This window comes from Pipistrellus kuhlii, unplaced genomic scaffold (genome assembly GCF_014108245.1).
Source record: "Pipistrellus kuhlii isolate mPipKuh1 unplaced genomic scaffold, mPipKuh1.p scaffold_m20_p_18, whole genome shotgun sequence".
In the NCBI taxonomy this organism is placed as follows: Eukaryota; Metazoa; Chordata; class Mammalia; order Chiroptera; family Vespertilionidae; genus Pipistrellus; species Pipistrellus kuhlii.
In genome coordinates, this window is record NW_023425493.1 from 22,922,687 (window position 1) to 22,947,059 (window position 24,373).

The 24,373-nt window shown below is 52.6% G+C and overlaps 3 protein-coding genes across 26 annotated transcripts in view; 1 reads left to right on the forward strand and 2 right to left on the reverse strand.

The window, feature by feature from the left end:
* Positions 1-3,621: 3,621 nt before the first annotated feature.
* MYOC (myocilin) lies at positions 3,622-10,893 on the forward strand. Its single transcript, XM_036442005.2, has 3 exons — positions 3,622-4,314; positions 8,274-8,399; positions 9,523-10,893. Exons 1-3 carry the CDS (start codon positions 3,789-3,791, stop codon positions 10,305-10,307), a joined length of 1,437 nt encoding a protein of 478 aa, XP_036297898.1. The 5' UTR covers positions 3,622-3,788; the 3' UTR covers positions 10,308-10,893.
* Positions 10,894-14,118: 3,225 nt separating this feature from the next.
* MYOCOS (myocilin opposite strand) lies at positions 14,119-16,808 on the reverse strand. The gene is made up of 2 exons (XM_036442010.2): positions 16,329-16,808; positions 14,119-14,263 (listed from the first exon to the last, which is right to left on the reverse strand). Exons 1-2 carry the CDS (start codon positions 16,421-16,423, stop codon positions 14,119-14,121), a joined length of 240 nt encoding a protein of 79 aa, XP_036297903.1. The 5' UTR covers positions 16,424-16,808.
* A 3,734-nt stretch (positions 16,809-20,542) lies between these two features.
* Positions 20,543-24,373, reverse strand: part of PRRC2C (proline rich coiled-coil 2C) — a 65,688-nt gene continuing 61,857 nt past the window's right edge. For 15 of the 24 annotated variants that reach the window (XM_036442991.2, XM_036442982.2, XM_036442979.2 and 12 more), the window contains one exon: positions 20,543-22,454. In XM_036442991.2, coding sequence (XP_036298884.1) covers positions 22,197-22,454 — 258 coding nt within the window. In that variant the 3' untranslated portion in view covers positions 20,543-22,196. Of the gene's footprint in view, positions 22,455-22,895; positions 22,949-24,373 lie in introns of all 24 variants that reach the window. The other 9 variants (XM_036442998.2, XM_036442994.2, XM_036442986.2 and 6 more) reach the window with 5 other exon arrangements.

Consider the following 24,373-nt stretch of genomic DNA (forward strand, 5'->3'; position numbering starts at 1 on the left):
CCAGACACTGGGGGGGACAAAACGGTGAGCAACGCAGCCACAGCCCTACCTTCTCGGGGTGACAGTTTCTCGCCGAAGAGCTAAACAGTAGCCAAACCAGGTTAAACCGAAGGGAAAGGAGCGCAATGGGCCTTGAGGCTGCTGCCCCCGAGCGCCCCCTGCCGCCTCCATCCTGCACGGCAGCGCCTCCCGCTGCTGCTCCAGCAACAAGCCTAGCCCTGAAGCTGGCGGGACACGCTCCCAGGAGCATCTTCCTGGCTCCTTGTGAGCATCTGGGCTGGAGGGAGACTCCCTGGCTCCAGGCGCCAGGAAGGAAAGGGAGCCGCAACACGGTCTAACAGCACACGGAGCTGGAACGTGGTCAGACGCTGGAGGGGACAGTGTTTCCTCAGCGGGAAGGCGGCCTCCGGGTCCAGGAGAATTCCAGGGGGTGGGGCAGGGGGGGAGTGCGGGCCTGACACACACACACACCCCCAGGGGGTGGGGGAGGCAGGAAGGTGAAGAGGGCAGGCTGAGCTGGCCAGATGGTCATTGCTGCTCAGGGAGCTGGGAGTTTCCTGTGTCTCGCAGTGAACCCCATGCTTCTCGCTCGTGAGAGGCTGCAGTGTCACAAAATCACCATGTTCCTCCCGGGAAGGCCTCCACTGAAGGGGCCACAGGGAGCTCCCCCATGTCCGAGCTCAGTGGTCGGCAAACTCATTCATCCACACAGCCAAGTATCAACAGGACGACGACTGACGTTTCTTTTGGGAGCCAACATTTTTAAACTTTTTCTAAAGCCACTTCTTCAAAATAGACTCGCCCAGGCCGTGGTATTTTGTGGAAGAGCCACACTCAAGGGGCCAAAGAGCCGCACCGTTTGCCGATCATGGTCCTGGAGCATCGGTCCTTGGGGGAAAGTGACGGGAACTTTTTGTCTGTTCTGGGCAACCCCTGGGCATTGTGTGGTCTTGGCTTTTGGAAGAAGGTGGGAAACCTCAGCATCAGGAGAGCTCAGCTTTCCTCTGGTTCTGCCACTCATGGGAGAACCATGGGCAGGTCCCTCTCCTCTGGGCCTCTCTGTTTTCTCATCGGAAGGGCCCTCATGGCCTTGGCATTCCATGTAGGCTTTGGGGATAAGGCGCTGAGAGCCAGCAGACGGGGTGGGGGTGGGGGGGCTGGCAGTCCTTATCACGTTGAGCCCCAGGGGAAGAAAGGATGGGAACCACGGTGATTGAGGAGAGCTCCATGAAGCCAAAGGCCACATGTTCTTCCCTTCACCATGGACAGTGGCTTTTGCCAGGAACCATAAGGAACATGGAGAAAGACTAGCTTTCAGACCTGGGCTGGACCCAGTGAAAATGCCAAGGATTGCTCCTCTCCACACCCCTGATGAGCATCCACACAGCTCAACAGAGACCGCTCATGCCACGGACTAGCCTGCAGGCTGGGGGAGGTAAAGAGAAGGACAGAGTTTGGGGGGGGGGGGGGGGGGGGGGGGGGGGGGGGGTGGAAATGACAGCACAAAGGTTCACTGACGGGCTGAGGGGTGAACTGGAACACCCTGGGAACTACAGCCTTATGCCCCTGTATTATACACGTCATGGCTGTACCGCCAAAAGGAAACCAATGGCTTCTAGGCCCATGCTCTTCCTTCACCAGCAGTCACCTGAGCAAACAGAATTAGTAAAGCTTTGCTTTATCTGGACCCTTTTCCGCTGTGGAGTTGGTGGTACAGGAGCCATCTTTTACCAGGAAAGCCAAACAGATTCGAGCCAGATCTTGCTGATGATATCTTTAAACACACACACACTTTGGTAAATTTTTTTTAATCTGATTCAGGAACTAAGAATAGAACCCTTTAGTCAGCAGTAAGCGCACACTGATTTGCAAATGTTTCAAGTTCAAGTCTAACTTTAGAATTATTCAAATAATAGAATAGAATCTTTTGAGCAAAATGTATTTTCCCCCTTTCCAGGTAAGTCAGCCAGGCACTTCTGGAACATTCACTTCGCCAGTATTGAAGATGCTATCAGAAATATTCACCTCGCAGGTATCGGAGATGTTCTTGGCAAACATTATTTAAAAGTTATGTGTGAGGCCACATCTCACGTTCTGATTTGCATGGACCTCCTCTTGGCATAGCTGGTGAGGGTTTTGTTTTTTTTTTTCATTTGTTTGTTTTACTTTTTTTTTGTGTGTGTGTGTGTGTGTGTTTTGTTTTTTTTCCTTTTGGCTTATTCATATAGAATAGGGATTTTCAACCTAGGGCTCAGAAATCCCATAAACTTGGGTGGGGGAAAAAAATACATCTTTATTGTCACCACCCTCTAACTAAGATTTAGGTTGAACATTTCACTGCCTTGTGGATACAGCCATACATCTAACATTGCTTTAGCAGGGCCTGCGACTCTGTTACCACCAAAGATGTGATGGCATTTACATCCAAAACTACTTTGAAATTAGACCCCACCCCACCCCAGGCAGACCTGGATCTTAACAGGCTAATAAAGGATAGGTGTATTCAAATTTTCTAAATACTTTGATTATAGTATTTCAATGTCATGCATTTTCTTTGCAAACCTATGCATTTTAAAACATCTTCCTGAGAAGAGTTCCAGAGATTTTATCAATGAGGTTCATGGGTTCATGGACCTTGTGCACACATGTGTGTGCATACACACACACACACACACACACACAGTAGAGACTAATATTGACATTGGTCCCTGCATTGTAAGACTGGCATAAGAAAGTTCTTCCAAAGCTCTGGCCGATAGAGGGTTGTCCCAATACACCAAGGTTGTATCCCCAGTCAGGGCACATAAAGAATCAGCCGATGAATGCTTACATAAGTGGGACAACAAACAAATAGCTCCCCCACCCCTCTCTCTCTATTTCTCTTTCTTCCCCCCTCTCTCTAGAATCAATTAATAAATATTTTAAAAGAGCCCTGACTGGTTTGGCTCAGCGAATAGAGCGTCGGCATGTGGACTCAGGGGTCCCGGGTTCGATTCCGGTCAGGGGCATGTGCCTTGGTTGCAGGCACATCCCTGGTGGGGAGTGTGCAGGAGGCAGCTGATAGATGTTTCTTATCAATATTTCTAACTCTCTATCCCTCTCTGTAAAAAAATCAATAAAAATATATTTTAAAAAAAATTAAAAAAAAAAAAAAAGTTCTCCCAGAGACACACCCACACTTGCTGTAAAGTCAGGGACAAGGGAAAAGTTCTGCTTCCGCCCGCCCTGGAGCCTGGTGGCCCTCTGCCCCTGTGCCTGGCTGGCCTGGTCTCTGTCGCTGCCACAGGGAACAGGGACTGTGCCTCAGGCAGGTCAGTGTCCTGGTTCCTAGCACCGTGCCTGAGCCTGAGCAGGTTCCCAGCAGAGTCTGCAGCATAACTGGGGACAGGAGCTGGAAATAAACCCCCGTTAAATGTGTCCACGGTGGTCATGCTGGATGCGGTGGGCACGTGTGAGGGTGTGTGTGCAAAACTGGGGTGGGGGAAGCGGGGTAGAGGGATAGTATGGGGACATGTGATGCGTGGAGTGGGACTTTTTAAAAAAAAAGAAAAAAGAAATTCAAAACAGACTTCTGGAAAGTCGTGGTCTAAGCGTCTTGCCCGCAGTGCGGGCCCCACCCGGCCTCACGTGGCCACCTCTCTGCCCCCTGCAGGGCCGGCTCCCAGTATATATGACCCGGCGGGGCCACCCCGCCGGGCACCTCGCCGGCAGGGGAGCCTTCCAGAGGGAGCCTGGCCCAGCCTCTGCCCCGGGGGCTCCGTGCACAGCCCTGCGGCCACGCGCCCACGATGCCAGCCGTCCAGCTGCTGCTGCTGCTGGGCTGCCTGCTGTGGGGCGAGGGGGCCGGGTCAGCCCGGCTCCGCAAGGCCAACGACCAGGGCGGCCGGTGCCAGTACACCTTCAGCGTGGCCAGCCCCGCCGAGGCCAGCTGCCCCGAGCAGGGCCAGGCCATGTCGGCCATCCGGGACCTGCAGAGAGACAGCGGCAGCCAGCGCGCCGAGCTGGAGCGCACCGAGGCCCGGCTCCGCTCCCTGGAGGGCCTCCTCCGCCGGCTGACCGGGGCACAGCCCTCCGAGGCGCCGCCGGGGGAGCCGGACGCCCTGCGGCGGGAGCGGGACCGGCTGGAGAGCCAGGCCCGGGAGCTGGAGGCGGCCCACGGCGACCTCCTCCGGGACAAGGCGGTGCTGGAGGCGGAGAACGAGGACCTGGCCCGGAGGCTGGAGCGCAGCCGCCAGGAGCTGGAGAGGCTGCGGAGGGGCCAGTGTCCCCAGGCCCGCAGCGCCGCTCCGGAGGCGCCCCCAGGCTCCAGGGAAGGTAAGGTGGTGGCAGCAGCGTGCCCTGCCTGCCCCCTCCTCCCTCCCTGACACCGCGCGTCAGCACCAGGCGGGCGGAGGAAGGAGGGCAAAGCGATCGCTCACCCATTCCCAGCACGTTACCTCCCGACGGTCCCAGCTAGCCAGGTTCATGGTGCTGACTGTGCGCCCGCCCGGGACCACGTTCTCAGGGCCCTGGGCACAGGGAGGGCGGGGAGGGCCAGGTGAGCCGCACCCAGGGCGGCCCCTTTCAGAAAACCGTCCTGCTGTGAGTCCTCGTTCAGAGCGGCCGGTTCCTGCCCTTTGGGGCTAACGTGGCCTCCACATACGAAGTGGCAAGAGATCTACGGGATGGTAACAGGTGCCCCACGCCCTTCCGTGGCCACATAAAGACGCAGTGGTAGCCCTGGCTCAGTTCCCCGGCGTGCTATTTGGGGAGCTGTCCCCATCCGAGACCCTCTGCATGGGAGCCACCGGACCATGGCCTGGGCATTTCCTCATGAGCCCCCTCCCCTGCCCTGCCCTGGCAGCTCCTCCCCCTGGACGCCCAGGCTTCTGCTGAGTGCGATGCTGCGTGGCCAGTGTGGCCCTGGGGGTGACGTGTGTGTGTGTGTGTGTGTGTGTGTGTGCACGGGGAGGGGCAGGGGCACACGCGGGGGAGACGGGATTTGCGTCACTTTTTGTGACATGGTGCCCCTAGGTGTTCCCTGTTGAATACGCCGTCCCATCAGGAGGAAACGAGCCAGCCCAGCCAGGCGTGGGACAGGTAGGCAGGACCAGTGGTCGGCAAACTCATGAGTCCACAGAGGCAAATATCAACAGTACGACGATTGGCATTTCTTTGGAGAAGCACATTTTTTAAAATTTAAACTTCTTCTAACGCCCCTTCTTCAAAATAGACTCGTCCGGGCCGTGGTATTTTGTGGAAGCGCCACACCCAAGGGGCCAAAGAGCCGCATGTGGCTCGCGAGCTGCCGTTTGCCGACCTCGGGTCTGGACTCTTCAAAGATGTTAATGTCCAAATGGAAGGGAGCGGGGAGACCAATGGCAGGGGACAGGGGTGAGCCTGGACCGGTGCGGGCATCCAGGGGGCAGCGTGGGGACTGGTGAGGAAATGCCCCGTAGACTGCTGCTGAGCAGGCTGCTCCCGGATTCACGTTCGGATCCTTGGGTGAGATGTGGTATCGTGGTCAGGAGGTGTCTGGAGGTCCCCAGTGTGCTTTCAAGTGACTCAGCAAAGAATGTACATAAAGCGAGAGAGAGAAAGGTAAGCCGTTTGTGGCAAAACAGTAACCTCTGGTGAGTCCGCAGGCAGCTGAGGCCAGGTCCCAGCACCAGGCACCTGCACCGGGCAGGTTGCCATAGCAATGGCGGGAGGTGGTGGCAGGACATGCCCCGGGGACACCACAGACCCGGCACTGCAGCAGGGATGGAGCTCACAGCCCCTCACGGGATTATCATGCGGGTCTCCAGCAGGGGGCAGCCTCCCAGGAAATGGATTGTAGCGACAAAGGGCCTCTTTTGCCCGAGCTCCACGAATGTTCTAAAATGTCATTTAATGATCGAAATGTCAACGTGTGCCTAACGATTCAATAGCACACGCTGATTCTAGAGACTGGGCGTGTTGGGACAGCACCCAGCACCCAGCACGTTTTCCCTGTCCTCAAGGCCCCGTGAGGACCTGCAATGATGTGTCACCCCAATGTCTCCTCATCTTCCTCATTTATGCAATACTGACCTAACTTTTCAGGCAAGGACAGAAAATAACAGTAAAAACCATTATAATGTCACTTGTCTGTGAATACTACACACATGCAAATTAATACATTCTGTTTCTGGGTTCATCTCTCTACGTGTCTATAAAGCAGAGATGAGGTGGATAGAGAAGAACATGCAGATTCACAGAATTTTGTAATCGACATGAACATTGCCCCCTAGAAGGACTAAATTTTAATAGAAACGAAGCCCTCACCGTGTTGAGGTGTCTGATAGAATCAAGTCCTCAATGTTTTCATGTTCTCTTTTCCCCCCACCCCCATATTCAGAATGAGATATGATTTCAAAACATTCCTGAGAAACTTTTGTTTTGACACATCCTTACTGAAGACCCATGTTATTTATACCTTGAGCTAAGCATACTGGGGCTCAGAGAGGTCGAGGAACTTGCCCGAAGTTGCACAGCAGGCGCACGGCCATACTGAACGGGGAAGCCAGGACTTCCAGCCCGGTCCAGGCCCCTTTGCATAACTATTTCTCTGCCTTTGGGATGTTGGACCGCGAACCTTGCATCCTCTCCCACAGGCGTTGGTCCTCTCGCCAGACAGCTCTGGTCTGGGAGTCTGCCTGTGGCCAGATGCTCTGGCTGACACACCCGAGAAGAAGCCAGCGGGCTTCCCATCCAGCCAGTCCGCCCGCCAACTGAGAACTGGCCCGGCCGTCACCCTGGAAGCCATTCCCTGAGATTATGTTTTATTGTGGTTCTTGTTTACTTCAAAAGCACTTAAGGTGTGGTTCCCTCGGAGAGTGGCGGGGGGGGGGGGGGGGGCAGAGGGAGAGAGGGAGAGAGGGAGAGAGGGAGAGAGGGAGAGAGGGAGAGAGGGAGACAGAGAAACAACTCTGAGGCTTTTTGCCAATCCTCTGGTAACCCTCTGGTTAGGTCGGGGACATTTAATACAAAGAGTTGGGTTTTTTGTTAGCTGAATCTGTTAAGGCTGGGGACTGGGACAGGGAAGGGCTGAGGATGGAAGCAGCCTCAGGAGAGCCCCGCAGGGTGGCTTTGGTCACTAGAAAGGTTAGGTTACAGGTAAGACACTGACTGGGGCGGCTGCTTTTGCTCACTGGGAAGTCAGAGAAAAGGGGGCCTGGGGACAGGGTCAGACGAGCGGCTGCTGCCCATGGCCTCCCGCGGTTGCAAACCTCGCGGGGACCATGAGGGTTTGGGAGATGCACCCCTGTGGGGGGAGAGGGAGGGGTAGGAAGGTGTGGGCTTGCTCCCAGGAGGGAGAGCCCTATGAGAATGCTCAGCCCTGATAAAGGAGATGCCATGAGCTGTAAGCGCACTCTGCATGGCACCCTCGGGCTGAGGAAGGACAAACTTAAAGGAGTTCGGGCCTCCGACGGAAGGTGGGGTTCAGCCTATCAGACAGCAGGGAAGGAGGCCGAGCCGGTCCAGAGCTGCAAAGGCCACCTCCCGAGTGCAGGTGGAGCGACCAGCAACCTGTGGCTGCGGGCCGGGGGTCAGGCACAGGCTGCAGGAGCCCGGCAGAGCCAGGGGGGTCCGTGCAGGGACCCCGGGGTTCCATGAGGAGAGGGCTGTTGCCAAAGCTGTGATGTGTGGCAGTGTGGTGACCAGGCCTCACCGGGGTCCTCACCCCTCTCCCCTCCCCTGAGATCCTGTAGGACTCCTGCCCGCCCTCCCTGGCCCAACGCCGGTCTCAGAAAGAGGTCTGACGGAATATTTCCACGGAGTGTGTCAAGCCTAAGACGCTGCTTCTTACAGGAACGCTTGTCCATGGCAAAGGGAAAAGGAAACCCCAAATCATGCCCGGGCGGAGGGGGGATGTTCGTCACCAAATCGCAGGCGCCCCAGGAGCGGCCAGGACCTCCCCAGAATCCCTGGATCCATACACTGTTCCTTCCGGTGGGAGTGATCTTAACGGAGTACAAGCTGCCTTTAGTTTATTTCTAACAGCCTGTGCCGTGCTCTGCACATTGCTACGCAGGTTATTATTTGTGAGCTTCTTGTTCCGGAATTTCCCCAACGTTCACCAAAAGTGGAGAGAACGGTAGCAACCCCAGCTCCAACAGCTGTCAGCGAAGTCCAGCTGTGCCTCCCTCTCCCCTCCCCCATTTACTGTCCTCACACGCCTCGTGGGCAGCCGATGGAAACGCCATCCTCAGCCCAGGCACCGGCCCTCTTCCTCGCGTGAGGCCGGGCGCCGTCTCTTTCTCTGAATCCAGCTTCTAGGTTGGATCTGGAGAACGCGGACTTCCAGGAACTGAAGTCGGAGTTAACCGCGGTGCCTGCCTCCCGAATCCTGAAGGAGCGCCCACCTGGCCGTCCGGGGAATGACAGCGGGGACACGGGTATGAAGTTACGTGTGTTCTCTGCGGTCTTCCTCTGCGTCCGGTCCCGGGTGCTCCCTCTGCAGGCCGAACCAGACTGTCCCCAGCAAGGCCCGTGCCCGTCACCCACACTCGGGATCCTGTCACCCACCCGGGGAGAAGGGAGATGTGTCTGCTTCGCCCACGTGATGGTCACATTGGCTTGATGACTCACGAACAGTGAGGTTTTTCCAGTGGATTCTTCTGACCTGTATCTCAGGGCCAGACAGACACACAGGCTGCCGCAGAGGCTGTCACTGAACTTTGGGTCCTTGGGACACGTACAAGGACCCCACGTGAAGGTGTTCTGAGAGCCTGAGGTGAAGGCAAAGACTGTGGTTTTCCACAAACGGTGCCCCTCCGTGTTGTGGACAGTAACTGCTCGCACTGCCGGTCCTGCCTGGGGACGGGGCACTTGGAAATATTCAAAAATATGATTCCCTGAGAGACAGGTACCTTCTCTAAGGAAACCGAAGGTTCCCGGTCAAGGACAGAAACTTAGGATTCTGCTAAGTCTAAGTTTTTAACCACCTCTTGATGCCATGTTTAAAATTATATCCAGGTTTTACTGCATTAAAATGATGCCTGAAATATAGGGTCCATCCTTCGGGGCTCGTAAAGCTCTAGCGATTATTATAACGACCTGACTTTTGTCTTATATCTATATTTTTAAACGAGACGAAGTCATACGGAATAACACAGGGCACACACATGAGACGCTGCCCAGGGTAAGTCAAATATGACACACACACAGCCCGAAGCCCCGGGCAGCCTCTGTCAAGGTTCAGTTCTGACCCCGTCTGCTCCCAGCGTGGACTGGCCGTCCCCTCTAACCAAGAACTGGGGATGCGTAGTGACACTGGAGACGTATGACAGCCCTTCTACCCAAAGCTCTGTCATCATCCCCTTCCCCAAGGAGAGAACCGAGGCCTTGTCCGCAGAGTAACCGACTGAAAGCCACACAGCCGGCAGGTGGCGGAGCCAGGGTTTAACCCAGGCTTGTCCCAGCGGCTGTCCCAGCGGCTCCCGGCCCGTCTCCGGGCTCCTGGCTTGAGAGACACGACGGTGAGTCCGTGTGTTTTTGTTTGTTTTTTTCATTCTCCAGGTTGCGGGGAACTCGTGTGGGTGGGAGAGCCCGTGACGCTGCGCACAGCCGAGACCATCACGGGCAAGTACGGGGTGTGGATGCGGGACCCCAAGCCCGTCCACCCCTACACGCGGGAGACCACGTGGAGGATCGACACGGTGGGCTCGGACATCCGCCGGGTGTTGGAGTACGGCGGCGCCGGCCAGTTCGCGCAGGGCCCCCCGGCCAAGGTGCACGTGCTGCCGCGGCCACTGGAGAGCACGGGTGCCGCCGTCCTCGGGGGCAGCCTCTACTTCCAGGCGGCCGCGTCCAGGGCGCTGGTCCGGTACGAGCTGGCCTCCGGGACCGTGCGGGCCGAGAGGGACCTCCCGGGGGCCGGCTACCACGGCCGCTTCCCGTACTCCTGGGGCGGCTACACGGACATCGACCTGGCGGTGGACGAGTCGGGCCTGTGGGCCATCTACAGCACCGAGGCGGCCAAGGGGGCCATCGTCCTGTCCAGGCTGAACCCCGAGAGCCTGGAGCCCGAGCGGACCTGGGAGACCAACATCCGGAAGCGGTCGGTGGCCAACGCCTTCGTCATCTGCGGCACCTTGTACACCGTCAGCAGCTACTCGGCGCCCGAGGCCGCCGTCAACTTCGCCTACGACACGGGCTCGGGCGGCAGCCGGGCCCTGGCCATCCCGTTCCGGAACGGCTACGGGTACAGCAGCATGGTGGACTACAACCCCCTGGAGAGGAAGCTCTTCGCCTGGGACAACTTCAACATGGTCACCTACGACGTCAGGCTGGCCGCGGCGTGAGAGGCAGGCGCGGGGGGGCAGGGAGGGCGGCAGGAGGGGACGTCCGGGGAGCCCCCCGGGGGCGGCCAGCCGGTCCCCAGCAGCTGTCCCCCGCGCCCCACGCTCCCGTGAGTCCAGGAGAACGCACGCACCCCATCGCTGTCGCTGCGTCTGACCGCGGGTGGGATAGCCACCCGGGCTCTAGTTTTATAATAGATACGCTTGTCTTTTGTCAGCCCTGAGAGAAAGGGGCGTTCAGCCAACATCGTTGGAGTTTCCTGGTGATTTGGGGCACAAGCTGTCACGTGCAGTCGTTGCTTCATGGAAACCACGAGGCTCTTTATAAACGGCCTTCCCCCGGGCGAACGAGGGTTTGGGGAAACGGGCTGGAGTCCGGGTGGACGCCATGGCCACCCCTTGCACTGCGGGCAGTGTGGTTAGCACAGGCCCCACCACGAGGGGGCGGCGGGGGTGAAGGGGGGAGCTCTGTGGCCAGCACTGAGCTTGTGTAAGATCCACTGACTCTAGCTGCTTCTCACGCTTCAGGCAGAGTTGCCGGTGGGCACGGCATAGCCTCTGCCCGAGCAATAAAACGATCGCACGCGCCCCCCTCCTTGGATGTTGTGGGATATTTTGCAGAAGAGATGAGTACACCGATTCCAACCGTCAGAGAGTTCCTTTGGGTTGGGCGCTGGGATGGCAGGATGCTCAAGGCGTGTGTGTGTGTGTGTGTGTGTGTGTGTGTGTGAGACAGAGTGTTACCCGGGATGACACCTGGCAAACACCGGAATGCACACCTTCCCAGCCCCCTCTCCTGGCCCTCTGGGTCCTTCCAGAATCCACTTTTCATCTTTCCTCAGCTCACCCTCTCTTCACCCCAACTCCACTGAGTTTCATAAACCACCACGTCAGGTAAGCAAACCTTACAGCGCCGTTCTTTAATAATAACTGAACTTAATTTCTATCTCGAGGGGCCGTCGTACTTAATGGGCAGAACGCCTTCTTCTTGCCAGTTCCTCTTGGACTCTGTTCTGTTAGCTTTTTCGGTCAAGTCAGGGGTTTCCTCTCCGCCATGCTCCTCAAGGTGGCCTTGTGGCTGAGATGAGTGTGTGTGTGTGTGGGGGGGGCACCACCAGGAGGGGAGGAACAGGCAGAGTCAGTTCCTCATCACACCTGGCTTTAGTCACCCGCACAGATCCCGGTGTCCACACCCGCTTCCAGCTCCGGCCGCCAGCCCATCGGCTCCCTGTGTCTCTCTAGCTGTCCCGTGTCCCACCGGGGACAGCGGCACGTGTCAGAGCTCCCCTGTGTCATCGGACCCTCAGGGTGCTCAGGCCCTTTTCCCCAGAGAGAGCTCAGGGTCCCCTGGTTTCCCTGCTGGTGAAGTCACTTCTCTTGGAACAATGCTTTACCCAGAACAAGCAGAAGTCACTTCTGCGCTCTCATGCCCCAAACTATCTGGGGCCCAAAGGCTTGTCAAGTGCACACACCCAGCTGCTCCTGTCCAGATCACTGTGGCCTTTCTCCTGGGTTCCTCTGAAGTGTGTGTTCCTCCCCATGCGACCCAAGCTCCACTCAGCGGCCAGCGAGGCCCACTGAAACACCAGCCAGACCGTGCTTCTCCTTTCCTGACCCCCCACTCCCACCCCACGGCTTCCCATTTCACACAAAGTCAAAAGCAGAGTCCTTGCAAAGACCCCCAACATGCCCCTGCCCGCCCCCGCCTCCGCCCCCCCCCCCCCCCGCCGTGACTTCATCTCCTAATGTCTCCCGATTCCTTCCACTCTAGCCAAGCCCTGGCCCCTGCTGTCCTTTCAACAACCAGGCCCCCAGGCCCTCTTGGTCCTCAGGGCTCTGCGCTGGCCCTTCCCGCTGGCCCTGATGCCCACGCACCAGACTCCATCACTGTCCCCAAGTCCTTACTCAGATGTCACCTTCCTAGGTGCCCTACCCAGACACACACACACACACACACACACCCGTCTCAGCTCGCCTCTGCTGCTTTCTCTGCCACTCCCTTACCCCGTCGTCCCATTTTAAGACGGTTCCTGCATCCTCATCCCCTGATGTGATGCAACCCACTGACTACACGGTCCACGCTTTTCCGCACTGAAGTGTAAGCTCATGGGTGCAGGCGGGCGGCCCTCTGTTCAGTGATGTGCCCCCGGGACCCTGCCCCGCCAGCATAGGATGTGCTCAAGAATGTGTTTTTGGCTGAAGCTGGTTTGGCTCAGTGGTAGAGCGTTGGTCTGTGGACTGAAAGGTCCCGGGTTCGATTCCGGTCAGGGGCATGTACATTGGTTGTGGGCACGTCCCTGATGGGGGTTATGCAAGAGGCGGCTAGTCGATGATTTCTCTCATCAATGTTTCTAGCTCTCTATCTCTCTCCCTTCCTCTCTGTAAAAAAAAAAAAAAAAAAATATATATATATATATATATATATATATATATATATAAAATTTATATATATATAAATTTATATATATATAAATTTATATATATATAAATTTATATATATATATATATAAAGAATGTGTTTATATATATATATAAAGAATGTGTTTTTGCACAAACGAGCAGAAAGAAACCGCCCTGAAACTTACTCAGCAACAATGGGAAGTAAAACCGCCCCAAGAGTTCGTCTGTTAGCCCCTCCCTCCTCCCCCTCCTCTGTGTGCCGAGGCTGCGTCGACTGTGGCCGTGGCCAGGCCCCTCGGCCTCTGGCCCAGCCACCTGCCCAATAGCACCACCCAGGGTGGCCGCCACCAGCCTCGAAAGTCACTACTGGGCTGTTGAAATACGGTTAGTGTGACTGAGGAGGCCAATTTTCCATTTTATTTAATTTTAATGGATTTACACCTAAGTGGCCACCTGTGGCCAGTGGCTGTGCTATTGGGCAGCGCAGGTCTGCTTCCTCCTGGGACTGGGATGACGTCCTGTGTGTGTCGCAGGCCCAGTGGGCAATGCCAGGGGCCTGTGGTGCACCCCCACACACCCCGGATGCACGTTGCTGCGCAGCCACGGGTGAGGAACCTGGCTTCTACACCAACTCCCCGGCCGCTGGCTGGGCGGGCAAGGGGACCGGAGCGCCGGTCAAGGGCCAGCGTGGTGAGCGGACACCTACCGAGGCTCTAGGAAAAGGTGGTGATATGAGCGATGGCACCCAAGGATGCCTCCCCACGATCACATGTGATGCTTTCGGGCTGTTCGGAGCCATGAGAATCCTTCCTGGTGCTCTGGGATCAGCGGGACCTGGAGCTTGGAGTCTGAGTCATACACTCCCCCCCCCCAGTGAGGCCTCTGCTCTCGGCTGCTCGTCAAGGTACACTTCTCCCGTTAATGAGCTTGACAGCTCCTGGAAGCAAACTTTAAAAGTGTTGCCCATCAATGTGACCTGCCGCCTGCCTCGCACCAGCCCCGGGGATGCGATGTAGCTCCCTTAGGCCACAGGCTGAGTTTCAAAAATCCAAACACCTCAAGGTTCTCTGGAGCTTGGATCTGGGAAGTCTCAGAGGCCTGGGCTTGTCACCATCCAGATTTAGTAACCAACATGGAGGCCTGATTTTTTTTTTTTTTTTTTTCATTTAAGCAGCATGACAGAAATTAACGGTAAATATACACACATTATCACAGACGAGGCTCTCAGAACCAAAGATGACTCTATAGCATCGGTGAGGATGACAATGGGCCACAGCGGGTGAGGAGCAGAAGACAGGAAAGAAGGAACAAAGACCTTCCAAGACAGTCTTCAAAGACAAGGCAAAGTTCCCCAAAACTGTCCTCTGGAGTTTTAGGCCAAAGTCCAGTTCAAGATGGCTGACGTGCTGCGTGCCTAGGAGACTTGGAGGTCGTCAGCTGGAGAGGGAGGCGGGGCTGGGGGGGGTGGGCGGTCCGCCATGTCAGGGGAAGGGAATTGATCCAAGCCCTTTAGCTTCCTCACCAGGGCTTCCTCACCTTCCTTGGTAAGCACCTCTTCTCTGGGAGGGAAAGGCATCATGGGTGTCATTTTAAACAAAGATAGGATTTTTTTAAAGAAAAGAAAAAAGAAAAAAAAAGACCCCTCAGCCCCCAGCCCCAAAAGACAGCCGCTTCCTGACTCACAGACGCTGACAGAGCTGCCACCTGGTGAAATGAGTCTCACGCTAGAAGAATTGAACTGCGAGTCCACTGGTCTCAGAGGGAACTCGGCTGTCTGCCCGGGTCCCACGGAAGCCGTGGCCCTGGGTCCACCCCTACCAGCCATCTCTCCAGTTTCAGCGTTTCATTGGCATCCCAGCTATTCTCCGCCAGCTCAGCTCTGGGCTCACTCCCACTCTCCTTTCCGCCTAACTTACCTCCACCTCCGTCCCACCCAGGGCTGGGCAAACCCTGCCTTCAAGGAACTAGGCCAGCCCATCGAGTGCTTCAATCCCAGGTTTAACTGTCCCCAACCACATGCTTTGTTCCAGGGACTAGAAACGCACGGGAAACGAAGGACATGCAGATTCTCAGCCCAGGAAGTAAGAGACAGATAGCAATTGACCCCTGTCCTGTCGCCTGTAAAAGGCAGGACTAGAATGCAGACTCAGACCTCCTGATCCCAAGTTCACTGCCGTTTCTCTCAGCGCTGAATCCCACTGTTGCTCAATGGAGGTGGAGTAATGGGGAGGGGTCATGTGTGGGCTAGGAGACGCCCCAGAATTGGGGGCAGGGGGCCTCTTCCTTCTCGCGTGCATGTCAGAGCACAGTGGCCACAGCCCCCAACCCAAGACAGTCTAAACCAGTGGTTGCCATGTACACCGATCAGAAAAGGCTTCCAACAACCCATATCCAATGTGAACTAAGAAACTGCACCTAATTTAGCAGTTCACTAGCATCTTATATTCCAATAAACTCCAAGGTCCGCAAGCGTTGTTCACAATATTGGATAGAGGTCCATATTTTAAATCAATGTTTAAAAAAAAAATTCATTTTGGCTAACTTATCAGGTGTAATAAAGTCATTATTTTTAAACGGATACCCAACCTGACAACTCAGAAGGGTCAGCCCTGCCAATTTTTGTTCTTTATTCCCATTTCCTGTATTAGAATCACTTCAACGCAGGCTTCTTCGCAGAAACTCTAGAGCCACATTCCTTAGGACTAGAGCATAGAACCCGTCCCTCCATGCAACCGACACGAGTGACAGGTGGGCACCGGCTGGGCGGGAAGCGTTCCTCCGCCCGGGGACTCAGCTTCTCCGCAGAACCTTCCGGCACACCGCGGGGAAGGCGTCTGGCTGCACATGAGTTTGATGGGGCTCAGCTTTAATATAATAGAAATGAAAGCCCCCTCCCCCTCCCTCCCTCCCTCCCTCTGTGTCCTGCAGGCACCTTTATCCACTATGTCTTCAGACCCGACAGAGGGGGCTCCCTCCCAGTGACCCATCAGATTTAGCAGAGGAAAACACAGGGTCCCGGTTCAACGGGCAATTCACATAAACCACTGATGTTTTACTATAAGCATATCACAAATATTGCACAGGTGTACTTTGGCCAAATAAACTTTTTGTTGTTTGTCTAAAATGCAAATGTAATTAGGCATCCAGTGTTTTACCTTCTCTTCCACCCCCGTGCCCCCTCTCCCTCTGGTCCCCTACCCCTCCTCCCCACCCAGCGGCAGGCACACTGTTTCCTTCCTAAGGGCCCCAGGAGCTCAGTACTGGGCACCAGGCACGTCTCGGGGACGGGGACCGCGTCCCTGCCTGCAGGGAGCCTACAGCCTCCTTCGGGGTAACGGAAAGCTTCAGGGTTTGCTGTGCCCACACGTTGCAAACTCACACATTTTTATACTAAGAGGGTATCTCAGAACTTAGCAACCTGATCACCCCAAATTGAGAGCCAGGGATCTGAAACTCATCCCAGCACCCTCACCCTCGTCTGGTCCCCCAAGTGGGTGACAAAGCAGTTTCTCATTCACAAAACCGGTCTCCTCCCCGTCATGGGCGCACACATGTGAACACACTGACATTCACCCGTGTCTCCAGCGGCTGCAGGCCCCCACCCGACCGCCAAGCTCCGCGTACCTGGTGGTCATGGTGCGCCTGCGTCTGGCCACCTCGTACTCCAGGTCCTTGTAGGGGAAGCTCAGGCCGTTGCCTGCAGGGCTCTTCTGAGCCATGGCCTAGTGCTCAGAGGATGCGAGGAATTTAGATTCAGTTCACCTGTGAGTCTAAAACACAAGCACCAGCAGCACAGACATCAGGGTGAGAGGAATCTACTGGTCCAGCCTGGCAAGGTCTGCGGAGGGCTTTCCCTGCCTGGGGGTCCTTCCGGCAGCGGTCCCCAGCCCCAACCCTGTCCTGAAGCAGGGACTTCCTCAAATACCTGCCCTGGGGAAGGGGGGAAGGGCCCCTCATCCCTGAGGTAGGACAGGCGTTCTTCCTCCATCTTGCAATATGGCAATGGAGGTCCAGGGAGGTGAACTGACTCTCCCCGGATTGCACAGCTGGGCCCTCGAATGGTGCTGCTTCCCCTCAGACGGGGGGGCCACTGCCTCAGCCCAACTCTCACAGGCCTGTGGGGCATCGCTGACACCTGCCGAGCTTTCCTCCCAGGGCACTTACCTTCTAAAGAACAGGGAGGGGACATGGACAAAGCTGGGGCTGGGGACCAGGCTCCATATTGCTAACAGCAATCATAGCGGCCACCCAGTTAGTGCCTACCCTGCAGGGTGTCCTTTCACAGGACTCAGGCAGGTGCTAAGGTCCCATCAAACAAAGGAGGGGGGGGGGTGAGCAGAGAAGTTCTGTGTCCCCCCAGGGCCACGGGGGGCCGCCTGGCTTCCAGTGGTGCTCTCTCCACGACAGGGCTGAGCAACCCCCATGGGTTCAGCCTCAGAGGAGCCAGGCCGGTCTTCTGGCTGGAAAAGTTTGTTTCTTAAGAGGAAGCCCAGCTGACTTACCTTTTGATGCCAGATCAGCTCAGTCTAGAACCCCTTCCACACCTCAGCTAGGGTAGACTCGGGGCCCACATTTCAGCCACTCCACCTCCTCCTCAGGAAAGGAGAGAGTGCCTCCCCTGTCTTTTATCCTCCTGAGGCTCTCTCCCCCAGGATGCTGAGTTAATGACGGTCATTTACGTCCTAAGAAGGTAGCAGCTGAAACAAATGATCCCTGCAGCAGTGGAGAAACCCCCAACCGTGTGGCCCTTTGGCCGGAGAAGGTGGGTCTGGAGAGCAGAGCTGGGGAAGGGCATTCTGCCAGAGGCAAGGAGGAAGCACCAACGCAGAGGCTGGCGAACATAATACCCACTGACTACATTCAGAAGCGAACCACCTCTCCTCCCAGCCCCACCAGAACCTTCTATCTCACCTTTCTGGGGATTGACAGAACTCCTGCTGAGGTGGCAGGTGTTTGGCTTTGAAAAGACTTGATTGATGGCAGGGCTCCCACCTTTGAGCTGAGTGATCTTGGGCAAGTCATTTAACTTTGATGAGCCTGTTTTCTTGCCTATAAAGAAGAGTTATTCTCTTTCTCCTACGGATGTTGCAAGGATGGAGAAAATATTTGCAAAATCCACTAATTTAATTTTTTTGTTGTTGCATTTTAAAATGTTTTTCTAGGTGCATTTAGCCCAGCGAGGAATACACGTGTACGCGCAAGTGTAACAATTTCCAATTTCCTCACGAACCCAATTCTATACTTTTTGAAAGCAGGTGCCCAATTTTTTTCTTCCCTCCTTTCCCAGGGCTCGGCAGTGCTGAGCCCCAGGTGGGAATCCACCCGTCACTTAAGCTGAATCAGAACCTCAGGCGCTGTGTTCCCAGCTGATTCCTTCGGCCAGAGCATCACGGAAGTCTCCCGAATGTGGAAGGCTGTCGAAGTATAAAGATTTCTGTGTGGGGCCTGAATGTATCAGAAGCAATTACAGTATTGGATATCAACTTCTGAAGGAACACGGTGACCGTACCGATTTCGAAAATGGCCTGTTTTTTATCTTGTTCCTGTGCTGGTGCAATGGCCTTGTGGGGAACTGAGCTCTATCTGGGAGCCCCGGGGAGTGTGTTGTAGTCCAGACGCATCTGAAGTGACATGCAAGACTAGTTTAGCAGACATCCAAAGAAACGCATAGGCTTCATCTAAAGATTGGGTGGAAATAAATTTATACCTAAAACCAATCAATTGAGTCCTGGCCAGGGTGTCTCAGTGGGCAAAGCGCCGGCCCTCACACTGAAGGGCCACAGGCTTGCTTCCCGCCAAGGGTTAAGGGCACATACTGAGGTTGCAGGTTCAATCGATGTCTCTCTCTCTCTACTCTCTCCCTTCCACTCTAAAAGTCAATGGAAAAAATACTCTCAGGTGAGGCTTAAGAAAAAATAAAATCAAGCAATTGAGGCATCCATGATGTTTGATTCACCCAACTGGCCACTAGTCCAGAAATAGTCGAGGACTTTTACTTTAAGAATCCAAGTGGCCAAAACCGGTTTGGCTCAGTGGGATAGAGTGTCGGCCTGCAGACTGAAAGGTCCCAGGTTTGATTCCGGTCAAGGGCATGTACCTTGGTTGCAGCTGATCGATGTTTATAACTCTGTCCCTCTCTTTTCCTCTCTGTAAAAAAACAATAAAATATATATATATATATATATTTTTTTTAAAAAGAATCCAAGTGATGTCATATCATGTTCACCCCACAATAGAAATGAACTTCTCTACTGAAACTCAACAGCACTCTATGCTTGAGACTGGATGCCAGTCTTCTGAGTTTTTCAGAAATCCACAGAGCCCCTGCTTTGTTGTTGTTAATCCTCACCAGAGGGTATTTTTCCATCGACCTTTTAGAGTGGAAGCGAGAGGGAAAGACAGAAACACACAGATTAGTTGTCTTTTGCATGTGTACTGACCAGGGCCTGGGCTGGAGGAGCCAGCAACTAATGTGCCCTTGACCAGAATCGAACTCAGGACCCTTTGGTTTGCAGGCAGACCCTCTATCCACTAAGCCAAACCGGCGAAAAGGCAGAGCCCCTGCTCTGAGTGCCAACAGCAGACTCGGCCCTACACCTGAGGGTGAGTGAAGACCAGCAGATGGAGGAAGGAAAAGAACCAAGGAATCATTTCTCTGGTGACATGGGCTTAATCAGAGGACTGGATGAAAAATAAATGTCTACCTAAAATGTAATCAAGTTAAGGTGATTTTCATAAACAGGTGAGCTATGGTTAACTGTGAGGAGACTGGAAAGCGGATGTGAAAATACCAAAAGTGCTCAGAAGCTATGATAATGCTGCAGTCAAACGTGAAAAACCTTGGTGAGCTGTTACAAGCCTACAACATGGAGGTCCTGCTAGTCTACTCTCCACCTTTTAAAACCCATGATGCATTCTGATTCTACCTTCTACATCTTGCCCCTGGCTAAGAGTATGAGCTTCACTTTCTCTAACTTCTATTGTGAAAACGTCAATAAGAGGCCTTTTCAAAATACCCTCCCAACCCTACACGCCCCATCTTTTCTTCCACCATAAAACACAACTTGTCATTAGCTAAGGACAAAAACATACGCTCCTTCTCAGCAGCAGTCCAAGGGGTAGAGAATGTCCAGTTTGTCACTAACCCACTATCAACTACTAAATGCAACGTCATTTGAGGTATCATATGGCAGAGAAGCCCTTATACAAATATTACTTACTTTGGGTAGGTTTCTGTCATTTTTCCCCATTGGAGACCCTAGCCAGCAAAGGGCCTAAGGTATTAGTGACATTTCAAGTTAATAATGATCAACTGAGCAAATTAAGATAATTTGGCTTGCAAATGAAAGCTCTGAAAATTTAGCATTGAACTTAAGGACCAGAATATGGAAACCAGTGAGAACTGGAGAAGGCAAGTATTTGAGGCTACAGCTCTTTGGTACAGATTTGTTTTCTGAACCTCCTCCACCACGCCAATTTGGAGCATCTCTTGAGAAAAGCTATACCATGAAAAGGTTGGCTTCAAAGGTAGAGCTATTAGTACTTATTTTATGTGTTAAGAATCATAGGGCCCATGAGTAAAGAAGGCACAGATCAATAGTGACTGAATTACTAGTTTTCCTAAAGCTGAGGCTGGAAGCCATGCTTCTGGGTAAGGGGTTTTAGGCAACAAGCCAAGTAATTGACAAATCAAATTCCTTGTGCAGGTGATAACGACTGGGACTGTGTACAGAGCCAAGATGTTCCTCCAAGTCAGAAACCAGTCTCTGCATGTTGTTGTTCACTGTGCACGACAGGCCTTGCTTCAGATTTCAGGAATGGATTAGAAGCTCCAAGACTCATTATTTAGAGAATACTTTATTAGTTTCTGTAATCAAACCCATGTAGATTAAGACCTTACATATTTAATACAGTGCGTTACCCCTGTACAAATGGAAAAAATTATGTTGAACGTTTCTAGACCAATATGGCTGTTAATTTCTGTACAATGCCAACCCAACACAGTACAACTGGGATAGTTTTTCCAAAGTTGACAGCACAGCTAGTTTCCAAAAATTCAAATTATATATATATGTATATATATATATATATATATATTTATTTATATAAAAAGACCAATAGCAGTATGTTATGCATCAATAGCAGCAACAGCCTTTCCAGGTTCTGCAGTCATCTGAACAAAATTATAGACATCCAGCACACTCCAATAAAAAAAAAAAAGAAAAAAGTAAAAAACAAATCTCCATAAAACAGCAGTTCTGTTACTGTTGTGGTACCTGGCACCATTTTTTTTTCTTTTTCTTTTAAGCTTCTCCATCATCATCTGGAAAGAAAACACTCTAGAATAACGTCATTAAAAACAGCTCTGATAAAGCACGGTCACTACTACGTATCATAAAGCAGGTACAAGGTACTTTACATTCACAGAGGTATGATACAGTACTGCCCTACGTCTATAATACTAGAGATACAATTAAAAAGGCATTGTTTGAGACTTGATTCTATTTTCCCAGCAGAGGCCCCAAGGGTGGGACGGCGGCTCTGGGAAGAAACGCACCTTCTCGGACAGACTTTCCTCTCCTTAGTGGCACAGTTCTAGGTACTGACTGCTCTTCATGGCTATCACCTCAAACCGTTTCAGAAAGACCAAAACGAACAAACAAAACAATAACCCCACACACCTCACTGGACTGATAGGAAGATGACCAAGTGGAGGCAGGCAGGACTTGCCCCAACCAGTATCCACCAAACCCGCTGTGAGTGATCAGTGCTCCACAGAAGCGAAGCCCAGCAACACGTCACAGCTTGGGCCACGACCAAAGCACAGCATCATTTCAAAAAGCAGCAGCAGCGGGCACTGCCCACCGGGCGTGTTGAGGGTGCTGACACCGCTATTGCACCACCATTGCTCGTTCATCCAGGAAGAAGGAATATCAGTTACTATACTTTGTGTTCAACTCAATTACCATGTTATAAAAGCAGCAGGTTGCCCGGGGCAGACGTAGGCGCCTCTGGGCAGCCCGTTCTTGTCAGCTGCTCACCACCGCGCCCACCAGTGCCACCACCACATCCACAGGCCGAAGGGAGAGTCACTGTGTGTTACCAGCTGGGACCATGTGCTGTTCAGGCTGGGCTACTCCTATGCCGTGTTACTTTCTTGATTTCTGGTGTCTCATTCTAACCATAAGGACTGAGTTCTAAATGGTACACACTCCAAGAATGTGTGCACGTGTTTGTATGTAAATCCGGACTGAGATGCATGGCCATCAACAGAGGGGGTGTTGTGTAGTGGGTGTGAGTTGGCAAAGCCTCGTTGTACGGGTGCAGCCTGTGTCAGTGTGAATGGCTCCTATGTCCCCGTGCTGCACCTTTGAGCTCGGGACAGGAGAGTGTCACAGACCATTTTATCCCTTTGGCTGCTGGCATGAGCTGTCTGCATCCTTCCTTCATCCCCTCTCCCCTCCCCAGGCCCCTGCAATAAACCACAGCCTCTTAAGATTTTGTTTCTTCGGTTTTGATGGCCTGAGGTTTGATGGGTCCAGTCCGAACAGGCTTGGTGGCCATTGTGGGTGCGGGAGGAGGCTTTTCTTCGGCTTTTTCCTGGCAGGCACCGGGCGCGTCAGTCAGGGCTTCGGGAGGTTTGCTCGGGTCGCTGTCCGCCTTCGGGGCCTTGCTGCCTATCTGTTTGCTCTGTTGTTGTTCAGAGAAGAAGCGCTGCGTGGACTGAAGAACCTCTGCTCTCTGCTTTGCCTTAAAGAATAAGAAATAACAACTGAAGATGCTGCAGCATCACCAAAGCCTGTCAATCACTCTGTTTGAATTCTTTCACCAATCACCAATAGCTTTCCCACGATGGTTTGGTCCAAACCAAAAGTACCTCTTTTTGATTTTTCAGCTTTTAATGAATAGATTTCTTCCTATATCTGAAAACATTCAGTGATTTTTCCTTTAATATTTGAAAAAGCAGGACCACCTCCCACCACCTTTTCAAAGTTTGCCCTCTTACAAAGCAACAAAATAGGAATTGCTGTTACTTTATATTTTTTCTGGGACAAACCTTACTGATACCATATGTTATCTAGGGAGACTGCTTGTGAACTTGGAAACATATATGTTACACTTAAAAACTTCTAGTTATCAGTATGTGGTCTAAAATAAAATGAAAAGGAAGCACTTATATTGTGGCATTACCAACACCTAGGACCAAATGTCTTGTGGCTGAGTCCTCTTCCCACAGCTCTCTTCTGCAGGGGAAGAGCATCAGAAATTAGTAACTACGACTTCACTGCATCACTAAGTTCTGATAGCTCCTACCACACTCTGAGCTGGTAAAATAATTGCCTCATTTTAATGACTAATTGCCCCAAGATTATACTTACGTAGGCCTATACATTATACCACTGTAACAAAGATTTCTACACCTCTTGCATATAAAAAACCCTACATGTTCTATACTATCCAAATATCTGAAACAATTTTCAAGAAATTGATGCCCTCCTCCACCCCATTATTAAGCTCCAATGCCATTTCCAACATGGGAATTTATGAGAAATCAACTGCCGAGGAGCCAGGAACAAAACTGGAAACCAAGGCCAAACAGTGCCCAGAGATTTCTACACAGACTAGTATCTGTCACAGTTTTGAACAGAGGGAAACTCTAGGCACACAGCCTTAGTAAAGTAGGGGATGTTAACCAGAGTTTCACTGCAGGGTAGTCTTTAAGTGTGCTTACTCAGGATCAGAAACAAGGGATATCAACCCAGAAAAAAAACTCCAGCCCGTCAACCAAATGATCATAAACATGTTTCTAATCCAGAGTAAAACCAACCACGGCCATTTCCCTGGTCGTAAGCAGTAAGCTTTTCTTTGTTCTAGTCTGACCAGATACAGATTGGTGACAAAACAGGCAAAATTAAGAAGACCTCTAAAGTGAAGTCTAAGTAAACACAGACATAAAGACTCAGCTGGCTGTACAGGCAGACAGGTAAAGTTTATGCTACAAAACTGTCCCCACACAGACTCCTCAAGGCACTCCTGCATCAGCACACCTCACGGTCACCAGTGCCTTGTATTGCGAAGGATCCCAAAGTGCTTTTGTGAGTTCTTCATCTACAACTACACAGCTACACAAACTGCTGTGGAATAAGCCACCTCAGGTGGCAGGCAAAAAGGAGTATGAAAACAGTTCGAGAAGAAAATTGGACTTGGATGACTCAGGGAAGAAAAATCAAGCCAAGCATCATGTCTTACCCATTCCAGAGTTTTCTCTGAAGCATGATTTATATCTTAACTTTGGGAAAAGGTGTGGGGAGAAAGAGAATGAGGGAGGGGGGAAAAAAAAATTAAAGAAAATGGGGAAGCCTATAATAGTCCATATTACCTTTTTTTACTCTTCCAAAAAATGCAGCAGCTAAACTTAGATCTCCCTCAAATACTTAATTTATAAGCAATTCATTTGGCCACAGAGCTTAAAATATTAACTTGTTTGTTGACAACAGTTGCAAAAACAACAACAACAAAAAAACAAAAACAGGTGGGGGGAATAGGGAGAAAAATAAAATAAGTAATAATAATAATAATAAAAAAAAAGGGAACAAATAAAAGCAATTAGCTTGGTGAAGTCTACTGAGACAATGAATGCCTGGATATGCAGTTATGGGTCCAGAGCA

Excerpts from the sequence above, each read along its gene's own strand:
- MYOC (XM_036442005.2), top strand. The coding sequence starts at position 3,789 with ATGCCAGCCGTCCAGCTGCTGCTGCTGCTGGGCTGCCTGCTGTGGGGC. Across the intron at positions 4,315-8,273 it reads GCCCCCAGGCTCCAGGGAAG|CTTCTAGGTTGGATCTGGAG; the intron begins GTAAGGTGGTGG and ends CTCTGAATCCAG. Across the intron at positions 8,400-9,522 it reads GAATGACAGCGGGGACACGG|GTTGCGGGGAACTCGTGTGG; the intron begins GTATGAAGTTAC and ends TTCATTCTCCAG.
- MYOCOS (XM_036442010.2), bottom strand. The coding sequence starts at position 16,423 with ATGGCTCAGAAGAGCCCTGCAGGCAACGGCCTGAGCTTCCCCTACAAG. Across the intron at positions 14,264-16,328 it reads AGGCGCACCATGACCACCAG|AGAAGAGGTGCTTACCAAGG; the intron begins GTACGCGGAGCT and ends TTTCCCTCCCAG.